Here is a 12,707-nt window from a genome sequence, read left to right as displayed (position 1 = left end):
TCCCTCCCCCCTTCCACACGGAACCCCACTAATCCACAGACGGAAACGCACGAGGTGGCTAAATACAGACCTCCCTCCATCTTCCACCAGCTTGCTACCTATGGCCCGGCTAGCTGTCTGAATCTCACTGGACCCTTTGATCACTCGGCTAAGCATGCCTCTCCTTAATGTCAATATGCCTTGTCCATTGCTGTTCTGGTTAGTGTTTATTGGCTTATTTCACTGTAGAGCCTCTAGCCCTGCTCATTATACCTTATCCAACCTCTCAGTTCCTCCACCCACACATGCTATGACATCTTCTGGTTTCAATTATGTTTCTAGAGACAATATCTCTCTCATCATCACTAAATGCCTAGGTTTACCTCCACTGTATTCACATCCCACCATACCTTTGTCTGTACATTATACCTTGAAGCTATTTTATCGCCCCCAGAAACCTGCTCCTTTTTCTATCTATTCTGGACGTCACAGACGACCAATTCTTATAGCTTTTAGCCAACCCTCATACTCATCCTTCTCTGCTCCTCTGGGGATGTAGAGGTGAATCCAGGCCCTGCAGTGCCTGGCTCCACTCCTACTCCCCAGGCGCTCTCTTTTGATGACTTCTGTAACCGTAATAGCCTTGGTTTCATGCATGTTAACATTAGAAGCCTCCTCCCTAAGTTTGTTTTATTCACTGCTTTAGCACACTCTGCCAACCTGGATGTTCTAGCTGTGTCTGAATCCTGGCTTAGGAAGTCCACCAAAAACTCTGAAATCTTCATCCCTAACTACAACGTTTTCAGACAAGATAGAACGACCAAAGGGGGCGGTGTTGCAATCTACTGCAGAGATAGCCTGCAGAGTTCTGTCCTGCTATCCAGGTCTGTACCCAAACAATTTGAACTTCTACTTTTAAAAATCCACCTCTCTAAAAACAAGTCTCTCACCGTTGCCGCCTGCTATAGACCCCACTCGGCCCCTAGCTGTGCTCTGGACACTATATGTGAACTGATTGCCCCCCATCTATCTTCAGAGCTCGTGCTACTAGGTGACCTAAACTGGGACATGCTTAACACCCCAGCCATCCTACAATCCAAGCTTGATGCCCTCAATCTCACACAAATTATTAATGAACCCACCAGGTACAACCCCAAAGCCGCAAACACTGGCACCCTCATAGATATCATCCTAACCAACGTGCCCTCTAAATACACCTCTGCTGTTTTCAACCAAGATCTCAGCGATCACTGCCTCATTGCCTGCACCCGTAATGGGTCAGCGGTCAAACGACCTCCACTCATCACTGTCAAACGCTCCCTGAAACATTTCAACGAGCAAGCCTTTCTAATCGACCTGGCCCTGGTATCCTGGAAGGATATTGACCTCATCCCGTCAGTAGAGGATGCCTGGTTATTTAAAAAAAAAATGCCTTCCTCACCATCTTAAATAAGCATGCCCCTTTCAAGAAATGTAGAACCAGGAACAGATATAGCCCTTGGTTCTCCCCAGACCTGACTGCCCTTAACCAACACAAAAATACCCTGTGGCGTTCTGCATTAGCATCGAACTGCCCCCGCGATATGCAACTTTTCAGGGAAGTTAGAAACCAATACACACAGGCAGTTAGAAACGCCAAGGCTAGCTTTTTCAAACAGAAATTTGCTTCCTGCAACTGAAACTCTAAAAAGTTCTGGGACATTGTAAAGTCCATGGAGAATAAGAACACCTCCTCCCAACTGCCCACTGCACTGAGGATAGGAAACTCTGTCACCACCGATAAGCCCACTATAATTGAGAATTTCAATAAGCATTTTTCTACGGCTGGCCATGCTTTCCACCTGGCTACCCCTACTGCATTCAACAGCACTGCACCCCCCACAGCTACTCGCCCAAGCCTCCCCCATTTCTCCTTCTCCCAAATCCATTCAGCTGATGTTCTGAAAGAGCTGCAAAATCTGGACCCCTACAAATCAGCTGGGCTTGACAATCTGGACCCTTTCTTTCTAAAATGATCTGCTGAAATTATTGCAACCCCTATTACTAGCCTGTTCAACCTCTCTTTCGTGTCGTCTGAGATTCCCATAGATTGGAAAGCAGCTGCTGTCATCCCCCTCTTCAAAGGAGGTGACACTCTTGACCCAAATTGCTACAAACCTATATCCATCCTACCCTGCCTTTCTAAGGTCTTCGAAAGCCAAGTCAACAAACAGATTACCGACCATTTCGAATCCCACCGCACCCTCTCCACTATGCAATCTGGTTTCAGAGCTGGTCATGGGTGCACCTCAGCCACGCTCAAGGTCCTAAACGACATCGTAACCGCCATCGATAAGAAACAATACTGTGCTGCTGTATTCATTGACCTGGCCAAAGCTTTTGACTCTGTTAATCACCACATCCTCATCGGCAGACTCAGTAGCCTTGGTTTCTCAAACGATTGCGTCGCCTGGTTCACCAACTACTTCTCTGATAGAGTTCAGTGTGTCAAATCGGAGGGCCTGCTGTCCGGACCTCTGGCAGTCTCTATGGGGGTACCACAGGGTTCAATTCTTGGGCCAACTCTTTTCTCTGTATACATCAATGATGTCGCTCTTGCTGCTGGTGAATCTCTGATCCACCTCTACGCAGACGACACCATTCTGTATACTTCTGACCCTTCTTTGGACACTGTGTTAACAACCCTCCAGACGAGCTTCAATGCCATACAACTCTCCTTCCATGGTCTCCAACTGCTCCTAAATACAAGTAAAACTAAATGCATGCTCTTCAACCGATCGCTGCCTGCACCTGCCTGCCTGTCCAGCAACACTTCTCTGGACGGTTCTGACTTAGAATTTGTGGACAACTACAAATACCTAGGTGTCTGGTTAGACTGTAAACTCTCCTTCCAGACTCACATCAAACATCTCCAATCCAAAGTTAAATCTAGAATTTGCTTCCTATTTCGCAACAAAGCATCCTTCACTCATGCTGCCAAACATACCCTCGTAAAACTCACCATCCTACCAATCCTCGACTTCGGCGATGTCATTTACAAAATAGCCTCCAATACCCTCCTCAACAAGCTGGATGCAGTCTATCACAGTGCCATCCGTTTTGTCACAAAAGCCCCATATACTACCCACCACTGCGACCTGCACGCTCTCGTTGGCTGGCCTTCGCTTCATAATCGTCGCCAAACACATTGGCTCCAGGTCATCTACAAGACCCTGCTAGGTAAAGTCCCCCCTTATCTCCGCTCACTGGTCACCATAGCAGCACCCACCTGTAGCACGTGCTCCAGCCGGTATATCTCTCTGGTCACCCCTAAAGCCAACTCCTCCTTTGGTCGTCTCTCCTTCCAGTTCTCTGCTGCCAATGACTGGAACGAACTACAAAAATCTCTGAAACTGGAAACACATCTCCCTCACTAGCTTTAAGCACCAGCTGTCAGAGCAGCTCACAGATTACTGCACCTGTACATAGCCCATCTATAATTTATCCCAAACTACTACCTCTTCCCCTACTGTATTTATTTATTTTATTTATTTTGCTCCTTTGCACTATATTATTTATATTTTAACTTTGAACGTTCTTCAAATAACAAATCTACCATTCCAGTGTTTTACTTGCTATACTGTATTTACTCTGCCAGCATGGCCTTTTTTGCCTTCTCACATCATTTGCTCACATTGTATATAGTCTTATTTTTCTACTGTATCATATATTGTATGTTGTTTTACTCCATGTGTAACTCTGTGTTTTTGTATGTTGTCGAACTGCTTTGCTTTATCTTGGCCAGGTCGCAATTGTAAATGAGAACTTGTTCTCAACTTGCCTACCTGGTTAAATAAAGGTGAAATAAATAAAAAATAAAATAAATCGGCCATTCTACTGCCGGTGTTTGTCTATGGAGATTGCATGGTTGTGAACTCAATTGTATACACCTGTCAGCAATAGGTGTGGCTGAAATAGCTGAACCCACTAATTTGAAGGGGTGCCACATACTTTTGTCAATGTAGTGTAGATTCAGCGAAATGATACTGCCACGAGCAGCAACGCAGAAATTGAGATGACCGCGATGCAAGACTTCGCTCCGTCACAGTATATATGCACGAGTTCGTGTCACGCGGTTACAGCGTGGTAGCCACAATACTTAAAACAGCGGAGAAGTTGCGCCTTGGACTTCAATGCTCTTAGTGGTTGCGGGAATGCACTCACTACGCGGTTTAATTTAACATAGACTTAATGTACACTGTAGTTCATGAATCTCAAATGTATTTTTGTTAGAATTCTAGTTCAGCGTTTGTTTGGTATCATACTTTGAAAGCTGCAGATATTCTGAAGTTGTATGTTTGGTCATTAAAAAAAAAGCACAATACACTTGTTCCTTCAGAACATTTGATTTTATTAAATACATAAAAATAAAAAAAATCACAAAATCTCTACATTGTACAAAACACGTTGAATGATCAGTTGTTTGCAAAGACATAACGTAGAGGGGGAGAAATAGAGTAGCACAGTTTAACGCTTGCTTACACGCGCGCATGATAGTTTGTGGCTCCTATTGAACACACAGCAAATAAAATGTAGGCTAAATATCATGAGCAGTAAGTACACATCAGGTCACAAGGACACCAACGGGTTTAACATTAAAACGTGTGGCTTAGACCTTCACTGGCCCAAACTGCTACATCTACCTACCCATTCAACCTCTGCAAACTGCGCCCTCCCTTTGCCAGAAAGGCATTTAGCTGATTTAGCTGATTTAGCCGTCCCCTCCGCTAAATTACTAGTAAACGAGGCACTCTTATCCAATCATAAGGTCATGTTTCTTAGTAAAATGTATTGATTTATTCTTTCAGTTCTAAAGTAACAGAATATGAGTATTAAAATCAGGTCAGAGAAGACAAGAAAACGCTCATGCTCAGCAATAATTGTTTTTTAATTAACTTAACCCCTCTCAGTTATGGTTCCTCCCAACATTGTGGATGAACCTGGAAAACTGAAATTAACAAAAAGGTTACAAAAAAATAAGTGTTGTTCCTGCAACCCAACCCCCCCCCCTTCTGTAAATCAATATTGTGTTACATCTATACTGTGTTTGACCATTTTAGGTCAGTCTTCTCTTTTGAACTTCTGTAGTGCACACAAACAGGCTTCATTACTTCCATTTGATATCAAATGACAACTTATCAAGAACAGCATTGCATTATTCTCACTGGTGAGCATCTTTCATAATTGACAGTGAATATTCTGCATTATATTTATGACTATTTTGCATGTTGAGGATGGATGATGAGACTGCCATGTTTGTGAGGTAAACTGTGTGGGGGGGGGGAATCATCGGTGCAGATTGGAGTCGGTCAGAGCCTCAGTCAGGTGTGGGTAGAGGGACGGAGTAAGGCTGGGCGAGGCTGGTCCGGTCTTACAGAGGGTGGACAATCAGCAGAAGTAGTAGGGTTCATCCATTTGCAGCACCAACAAACTTATGGCCAGTCTGTTTAGGCAGGTCTGGGGTTGGAGGGATAATTTGCCCCCTAGCCTCATGCTGCCATTAAGTCTAAACAGCACTTTGAGGTGAGCCTTAGAACATGCCACCTCCCATGCCACCCCCCATACCACCCATGCCACCTGGCATGCCAGCCTCCTTTTCATCCTTGGGCAGTTCTGTGACCACACACTCTGCGGTGGAGAGCAGAGAAGCAACACCTGCAGCGTCCATCAGTGCCGTTCTTACCACCTGTAGGGGGAGACAGTCATTGCTGTAATACAGACAGACACCGGCAAAGGGAGCAAAATCATCAGACAACGTGTGATACCGCCATCAGCCAACTTTTGTCTATGCTATGTCAGTCTAACCAAAGATTACATCATAACGGAAGTAGAAAAAAAATAAGTAGACGGGTTGTCTACGTGCTTCTACACCTGCATTGCTTGCTGTTTGGGGTTTTAGGCTGGGTTTCTGTACAGCACTTTGAGATATCAGCTGATGTAAGAAGGGCTTTATAAATACATTTCATTTGGTTATTTAGCAACTATGGGGCAAAACAGAAAGGGTTGGCTTAGATTTGACAACATGTAAACTATATATTTACTCTCCAACTGTTTATTGAAAACAAATACATTTGCAGAATGAGCACTTGAATTAAAAATAACTTTTGCAAACATTATGGCTGTACATTTCCAATCACTAGAAAACTGAACCTGTCTTTATATCTTTTGTACGCTGGGTGAACGACAGTAGTGCCGAGCTGAAGCATCCATACCTTGGTGGGGTCGATGATGCCCTTCTCTACCATGTTGACGTACTCTCCCTCCATGGCATCGTATCCTATCTCCCCCGCGGCCTGAAGGATCTTCTCCACCACTAGAGAGCCCTCCACACCAGCGTTCTTCGCAATGGTCATGGCTGGCACACGCAGGGCTCGTCTGATGATGTCAATTCCTATGGAGACAGGAAGTGATACACCAAGTTAAGCTACAATACTTATCTGTCCAGAAGTTGGAAAGAAAAATCTAACAACTTTACAGCCAAAATTAAAACCGATTGGCATGTTAGGTTAAGATCCAGAGTAGGAACTCTACTTACCAATCTTCTGGTCAGTGTTAATGGGCACGAGGGCATCCAGGGCAGGGATGGAGCGCAGCAGGGCACAGCCACCTCCGGGCACGATGCCCTCCTCCACAGCGGCCCTGGTGGCATTCAGGGCGTCTGTCACACGATCCTTCTTCTCGTTCACCTCCACATCACTCGTTCCTCCTACCTGGAACAAAACAGAACAGTCAGTGACACTTTCACTTTCTCTGCCATGCAAGGTAGATACAGAAGCGACTCATTAACAAATGTAAATCTTGTCTCAGAGTAGGCATCTCCTAATTTTAACATCCTACCTAATTTCATAGGCCTAGACTAAAACTGGACAATATTCAGGGACATTAAAAGGACAAAAAGCAATCAAATCATACTGCTACCCATCTCGCTACACTCTTAAGACTTTCACTCTGCGATCGTATGTCCCCCTCCATGTTTTATTTAACTAGGCAAGTCAGTTAAGAACACATTCTAATTTACAATGACGGCCTACATTGGCCAAACCCGGATGATGCTGGGCCAATTGTGCTCCGTCCTATGGGACTCCCAATCACGGTTGGTTGTGATACAGCCTGGTTTCATACTAAGGTGTTTGTAGTGATGCCTCTAGCACTGAGATGGTGCCTAAGACCACTGTGTCATTCGGGAGCCCAGCTGACCCCCTTCCCCACTCCCCCTTAACCCCTGCCCTGTGACTGACCTTGAGCACAGCCACTCCGTCAGACAGCTTGGCCAGCCTCTCGTTGAGCTTCTCCTTCTCGTAGTCGCTAGTGGTGTTCTCCAGCTGCTCAACGATCTCTGCCTGGCGCTTCTCGATGGCCGCAGTGTCTCCCTTCCCCTTCAGCAGCATGGTGTCATCCTTGGTGACAGACACCTCGCCAACCTTACCAAAGTCATGGGCCTGGATGTCCTCCAGGGCAATGCCCACCGCTTCATCACCAAATACCTAAAGAGAAGGAAGAGGGAAAGGGAGGGATGTCAGTAAAGGGCAGGATTTGAACAGGTATACATTGGCCCTAATTGAACATTTCAAAATGGCACCCATCTTTCAAGAGAGGCATGAGGGTGCAGTTTCCATTATTACAACAGGTCCAAGTTAAAGCCTCAACCATGGGATAAGCATGATTACGCAAACTCTCTTCATTGATTGGCAAATCATGCCAGTGTAGAAGTGTCAGACTAAGCGTCCCTGCCTGGCATGGGATGCAGTCAGACAAGGATAGTAGGAGACATGTTTCTGTGTAGAAGGGGGAACGACAGAAAAGCACTGCACAAGCCGCACTAACTTATCTTGCTTTACAATTAGTTTTCTCAAATCAAAATGGACTGATGCAAGTATGGGGTGGTTGGTGTCAAAGTATTCTTACAGTAATTATAGATCAATGTGACCATGGGGTGGTTGTATTGTAAAAGTAATCTTACAGTGCCCCCGGTGGCAACGGCCATGTCATGCAGCTGGGCCTTCCTGTTGTCTCCAAAGCCTGGGGCCTTGACTGCCACCACTTGCAGTCCCACCTTCAGCCTAAAGAAAGAGTAGAGGTTAATATAATACAGGCTCTCAAAGTGGGAATATTTTAGAGTGTGTAATAAAATATTGTGAATCTATACAATTTCTTAACCCTGTGCAACATGGGACTGGGAGGCTTACAGGGATATTGGTATCCAGAGTACTCCACCAATTATATATTTTTCAATTCAATACGTCTTGTATCCCTCCAAAATGTGTATACATAAATGCACTGTAATTTAAGCTTTAAAACTGCAAATTTCTCTGCCTCATGGCAAAATTTGAAGTATTGCAGGAAATTAGTTTAAACTGCAAAAATGTATCCAATGCCAAGAGGTGGGCCTTTAAAAAATGTTCCTTCCCAGTGCACGAGATTTGGTTTGTCTGGCCATGCACTGCTGAAGTCATAGTAAAACTCCTTGTATCCTATTTTTATCTCACTCAAATTGTGTTCGGATTAATAACACGTTTTGTCCTGGAGACAGACCTGAGCGAGTTCCCCTTAGATAGGCCAGCTGCAAAGTGAAAATTGGCTATAGCAGTGTGGATAAGGTTAGGTTTAAAATCATATTTTATGACTGTGGGTGTGCCAGCTAGTGACCACACTACAGAGCTGCCTCCAGAACAAAATTCATTACAAAAAAATACTAACCTGCAATGAATGCCATCACAAAAGGGATCCCCAACCCCAAAAAGTTTGAGAACCCCTGATAACACACCCAACACCCTCCAGCATCTAAGTCTACACAGAGAGTCCAACTCTGATATTTTGCCCAATTATTGGCCAAAGATCTGATTGGTCAATAAAACAATTAGTGGCAAAAGATCAGAATTGAGCTGCCTGTGTAAATGCAGCCGTTGTAGAGGTTAAAATAACACTCCACCAAACTGACTGACTCCCTACATCTACACACATTCCTCTACCCATAAAGAGAGGGCAGGAATTGTGAAAGGGTCTACAGCTTTATTGAGGTTGACTCTTCAGTCATATATTAATACCTAGAGCTGAATGATGTTGGTGATATAGATAAGCCCTTTATATTATTGTTGCAGGCCTGTGAGCTGGTTGTGTCCCTTTGGCCCAGGCAGTCAGTCAGTGTTAATGTGAAGGGGAGAGCAAAAAGAGGTACTTAAGGGTGTTTACTGGTTAAATAAAGGACACCGACTGAGTACAAGGGCCTGTATTCACAAAGCATCTCATTTGGACTCTTTCCCTAGATCAGGTCCCCCGTGCATATAATTATGATCTAAAAGCCAAAACCGATCCCAGATCAGAACTGCTTCTCTGAGACACAGGGTGCTTAACGGACAGGGAACTGACCTGTTGAGGACCAGGGTGCTGAGGGCCTCTCCGTCAACATCCTCGGCCACGATGACTAGAGGTTTGCGGTGCTGGTTGGCCAATTCCAGGGCAGGGACGATGCTCTGGACAGAAGAGATCTTCTTCTCACTCAGCAACACATAGGCATCCTGGAACTCACACTTCTGGCCTGAGGAGCAGAGATGAGGGAGACGGTTGATGTAAAAGCTCCAAAATGGCCAAATGTGGAGCATCAAGACCATAAAAACCCATTAAATCTGTAGAGCATCAAGATCACCAGTGTGCTGGAATTTCTCTTCATCTTAAAGCCCCAAAACAGCAGAAGATGGGCTTGGTGGTGGGGTCATGGGGACCTTACCTTTGGCTGTGTTGATGAAGTAAGGGGAGATGTATCCGCGGTCGAACTTCAGCCCCTCAATGATCTCAAGCTCATCATAAAGGGTTTTGCCATCCTTGACAGTGATGACTCCCTTGCGGCCCACTTTCTTCATGGCGTTGGAGATGATGGCGCCGATCTCCACGTCTCCATTAGCAGAGATGGTGGCCACCTAGCAGACAGAACAGAAAGCATTGAAAACATTAGTCACCATCAAAAGGTTATCTTAATATAAAGTAGAATATAGATATCGCATCTCGCAAAACAATAATTTGCATCAATTGAATAGATATGAAATGATAAGAATATTGACTTATTTGAGCAATCAATATTCTTAACACAATTGGTTACCTGGGCAATCTCCTCAGGGGTGGTGACTGGCTTGGACATCCTCTTCAGCTCGTTGATGACGGTCTCCACAGCCAGCATGACGCCACGGCGGATCTCCACAGGGTTAGCTCCTTTACTGATGCTGTCAAAGCCCTCCTTGGCGATGGCTCTGGCCAGCACGGTGGCAGTGGTGGTGCCATCTCCCGCTTCCTCGTTCGTGTTGTTGGCCACGTCCTGGACCAGCTTGGCACCAATGTTCTGGTACTTGCACTTCAGGTCGATGGCCTTGGCTACAGTGACACCGTCCTTGGTCACCTTGGGGCTGCCCCAGCTCTGCTCGATGATGACTGTGCGACCCTGGAGGAAGGGAGGGGGAAAGGATACAGCTCAAAACACTTGTGTTCAGTTGTTCCTGCCAGAAACAGCACCTGGAACAAGACACTGTGGTGCACAGGGTTCTTCGGGTGGAAATGAGAGTCAAATGAAAAGTGGAACACTAATGGATTGGATTTACATAGCAGTTTCGTACATTCCACGAAATCAGAGTGAAATGTAAAAATCGTACAGAATTGTATATTTCATTTGGCACCACAATACCGCAACCCATGGTCATAGCAAGTCCCTCCTCTCCTACCTTGGGTCCCATGGTGACGGCGACAGCATCAGCCAGCAGATCCACTCCCTTCAGCATCATGGTCCGAGCATCGGCTCCAAACTTGACGTCCTTGGCGTAAGCCCGGGTGAGGTGAGGGGCCAGGGCCCTGCTGACTGGCCTCATCTGCCTCATCACTGTGGGTAGACGCAACATCTCTGAAGGGGAGAAAGAGAACTGTATTTACTATGTCATAGTCCACTCAAAAAGCCTGCGTTGTGGCAACAGCTGTTGGCTATCAGGCCCTTCCTTTTAATATACACTTCAATGTGTTGGTAATAGCTAAAAGTAGCAAACTACTTGTTTGGCCTGTAACACATGAACCTTCCGGATCATTCCCAAAACACCTTCTCCCCCAGTCCAGATGTCACATATGGACAATGTCTGGAGGTGACAATGGCAAGTACACCCTAGTGACCACTCCTGGTACAGAAAGAGTTGTAAGACAAGAATCAACGAATGAAGTGATACCTATGATGCAATACACCGAAACTCTCAAGGACATCATTTCCATAACACAGAGCGAACACATGCAAATGTGTGTTTGATGTCTTGCAGAAAGACCAAGACATTTAAATGCCAAACTTATTTAACAGGTCATGGTCTCAAAAGGAGAGAATCTTAATAAACTGTCACAGTAGGCTATCATAAGAGTTAGTCAACATGTGAATGATTTGGCAGAATTTCTTATTCCACAGAACCCAAACCGAGGGCAGAGGACAAGATAGCCATAGAATTAGGAATTAGATTTCATTTAATAGGAAATCTGTGTCGTTAGAATTCTGCATAATAATCAAGTAGCAGCCTAATTCCATGTTCAGCATATGAGGGCTATTGCACTTGGTTGTTAATCTCTGATTACAAATTAATGTTGTATCTGATGGGGAGTTTGTTGAGATTTGCTAAATTGTGACGTATGTCTCGAACCGCTCTTTTCCTGATTCTGCCCACGTGTGTTCAGGACATGTAGCGTAAGGTCAAATTGCTCATATGGCACGTGCACAGTAACGTTTAATGCCTTCCCCAAATGAATGAACTAGCTACTGAATTAATTGAAAATGTAGTAAAGATGCCCTAAGACAAAAGAAAGCATTATTTGTGAACTGAAAATGCAAAGGTTTATTTATATGCAGCCTATAGCAACCCGAGTAGACACTAGCCCAGATCGAGCTTGGACAAGACCGGACTGGGTTGACTGCTCACCCCTTTAACTTCGGATTTACAGAATTCAATATCTGACAAATGCAGATTGAGTGGGGGGAGAAAAAAAATCTAGATAAATGTAACAATCTTTTGGAATAAATTGTGACGGCGATCAAATCTCTTGTAGGTACAGCATGTCATGACGTGAGTCAATGTGACCAATTGGGCTCTCATTATTTAAATCAAGATGAGAGGACATGACAATCAATATGAAAACAATTACGCGACTAACTACCATCGAAATACCAATTAAACGTAAATACCAAGACTAATGGGAAAGTATTGGAGAAAGACAGCCAAGTCAAGTTGCCATAATTACCAGTGTCTTGTAATTATGGCAACTTGGATGCACGTTACATTCCTAATCCTACTTAGGCTAGTTAGCTAACGTTAGCACAGATAGCTACTTATTTGAATGTCGTTGTTGGAGAGGCATGACAGGCTTGAAAATATGTTCAGCTAACAAAAGCATGACGTTTCAGACAATATGTTGTTTAGATTGATGCTCATTAAGGTCTATAAAATGTTACGAAGACATAATAGTACTTACTTGTTGTTTAATGATGACACGATTTGCTCGTCTGAAGGAGACAAGATGGTATAACGTGGAAAAGAATGGTACAGCAGTTGTGCAACAGAGACAGGCAACAATGCACGTTGCCTTTAGCATCCGGGCAATTTACCGGTCCACCCCTAAACATGCATAGGAAAAAATATATATAAATATTTCCTGAAGTTGAAGGACTTTTTACATCAAAACCA

The 12,707-nt window shown here is 44.6% G+C and overlaps 1 protein-coding gene across 1 annotated transcript; it reads right to left on the bottom strand.

Annotated features, from left to right (window-relative positions):
• Positions 1–4,887: 4,887 nt before the first annotated feature.
• LOC106586369 (60 kDa heat shock protein, mitochondrial) lies at positions 4,888–12,657 on the bottom strand. The gene is made up of 10 exons (XM_014173566.2): positions 12,496–12,657; positions 10,725–10,900; positions 10,112–10,447; positions 9,743–9,932; positions 9,385–9,553; positions 7,979–8,078; positions 7,257–7,502; positions 6,554–6,728; positions 6,231–6,409; positions 4,888–5,704 (listed from the first exon to the last, which is right to left on the bottom strand). Exons 2-10 carry the CDS (start codon positions 10,896–10,898, stop codon positions 5,549–5,551), a joined length of 1,725 nt encoding a protein of 574 aa, XP_014029041.1. The 5' UTR covers positions 10,899–10,900; positions 12,496–12,657; the 3' UTR covers positions 4,888–5,548.
• Positions 12,658–12,707: the final 50 nt, after the last annotated feature.

Source organism: Salmo salar, chromosome ssa25 (genome assembly GCF_905237065.1).
Source record: "Salmo salar chromosome ssa25, Ssal_v3.1, whole genome shotgun sequence".
NCBI classification, from domain to species: domain Eukaryota; kingdom Metazoa; phylum Chordata; class Actinopteri; order Salmoniformes; family Salmonidae; genus Salmo; species Salmo salar.
The sequence above is the reverse complement of the archived record's forward strand: the minus strand, read 5'-3'. Positions and strand labels throughout refer to the sequence as shown.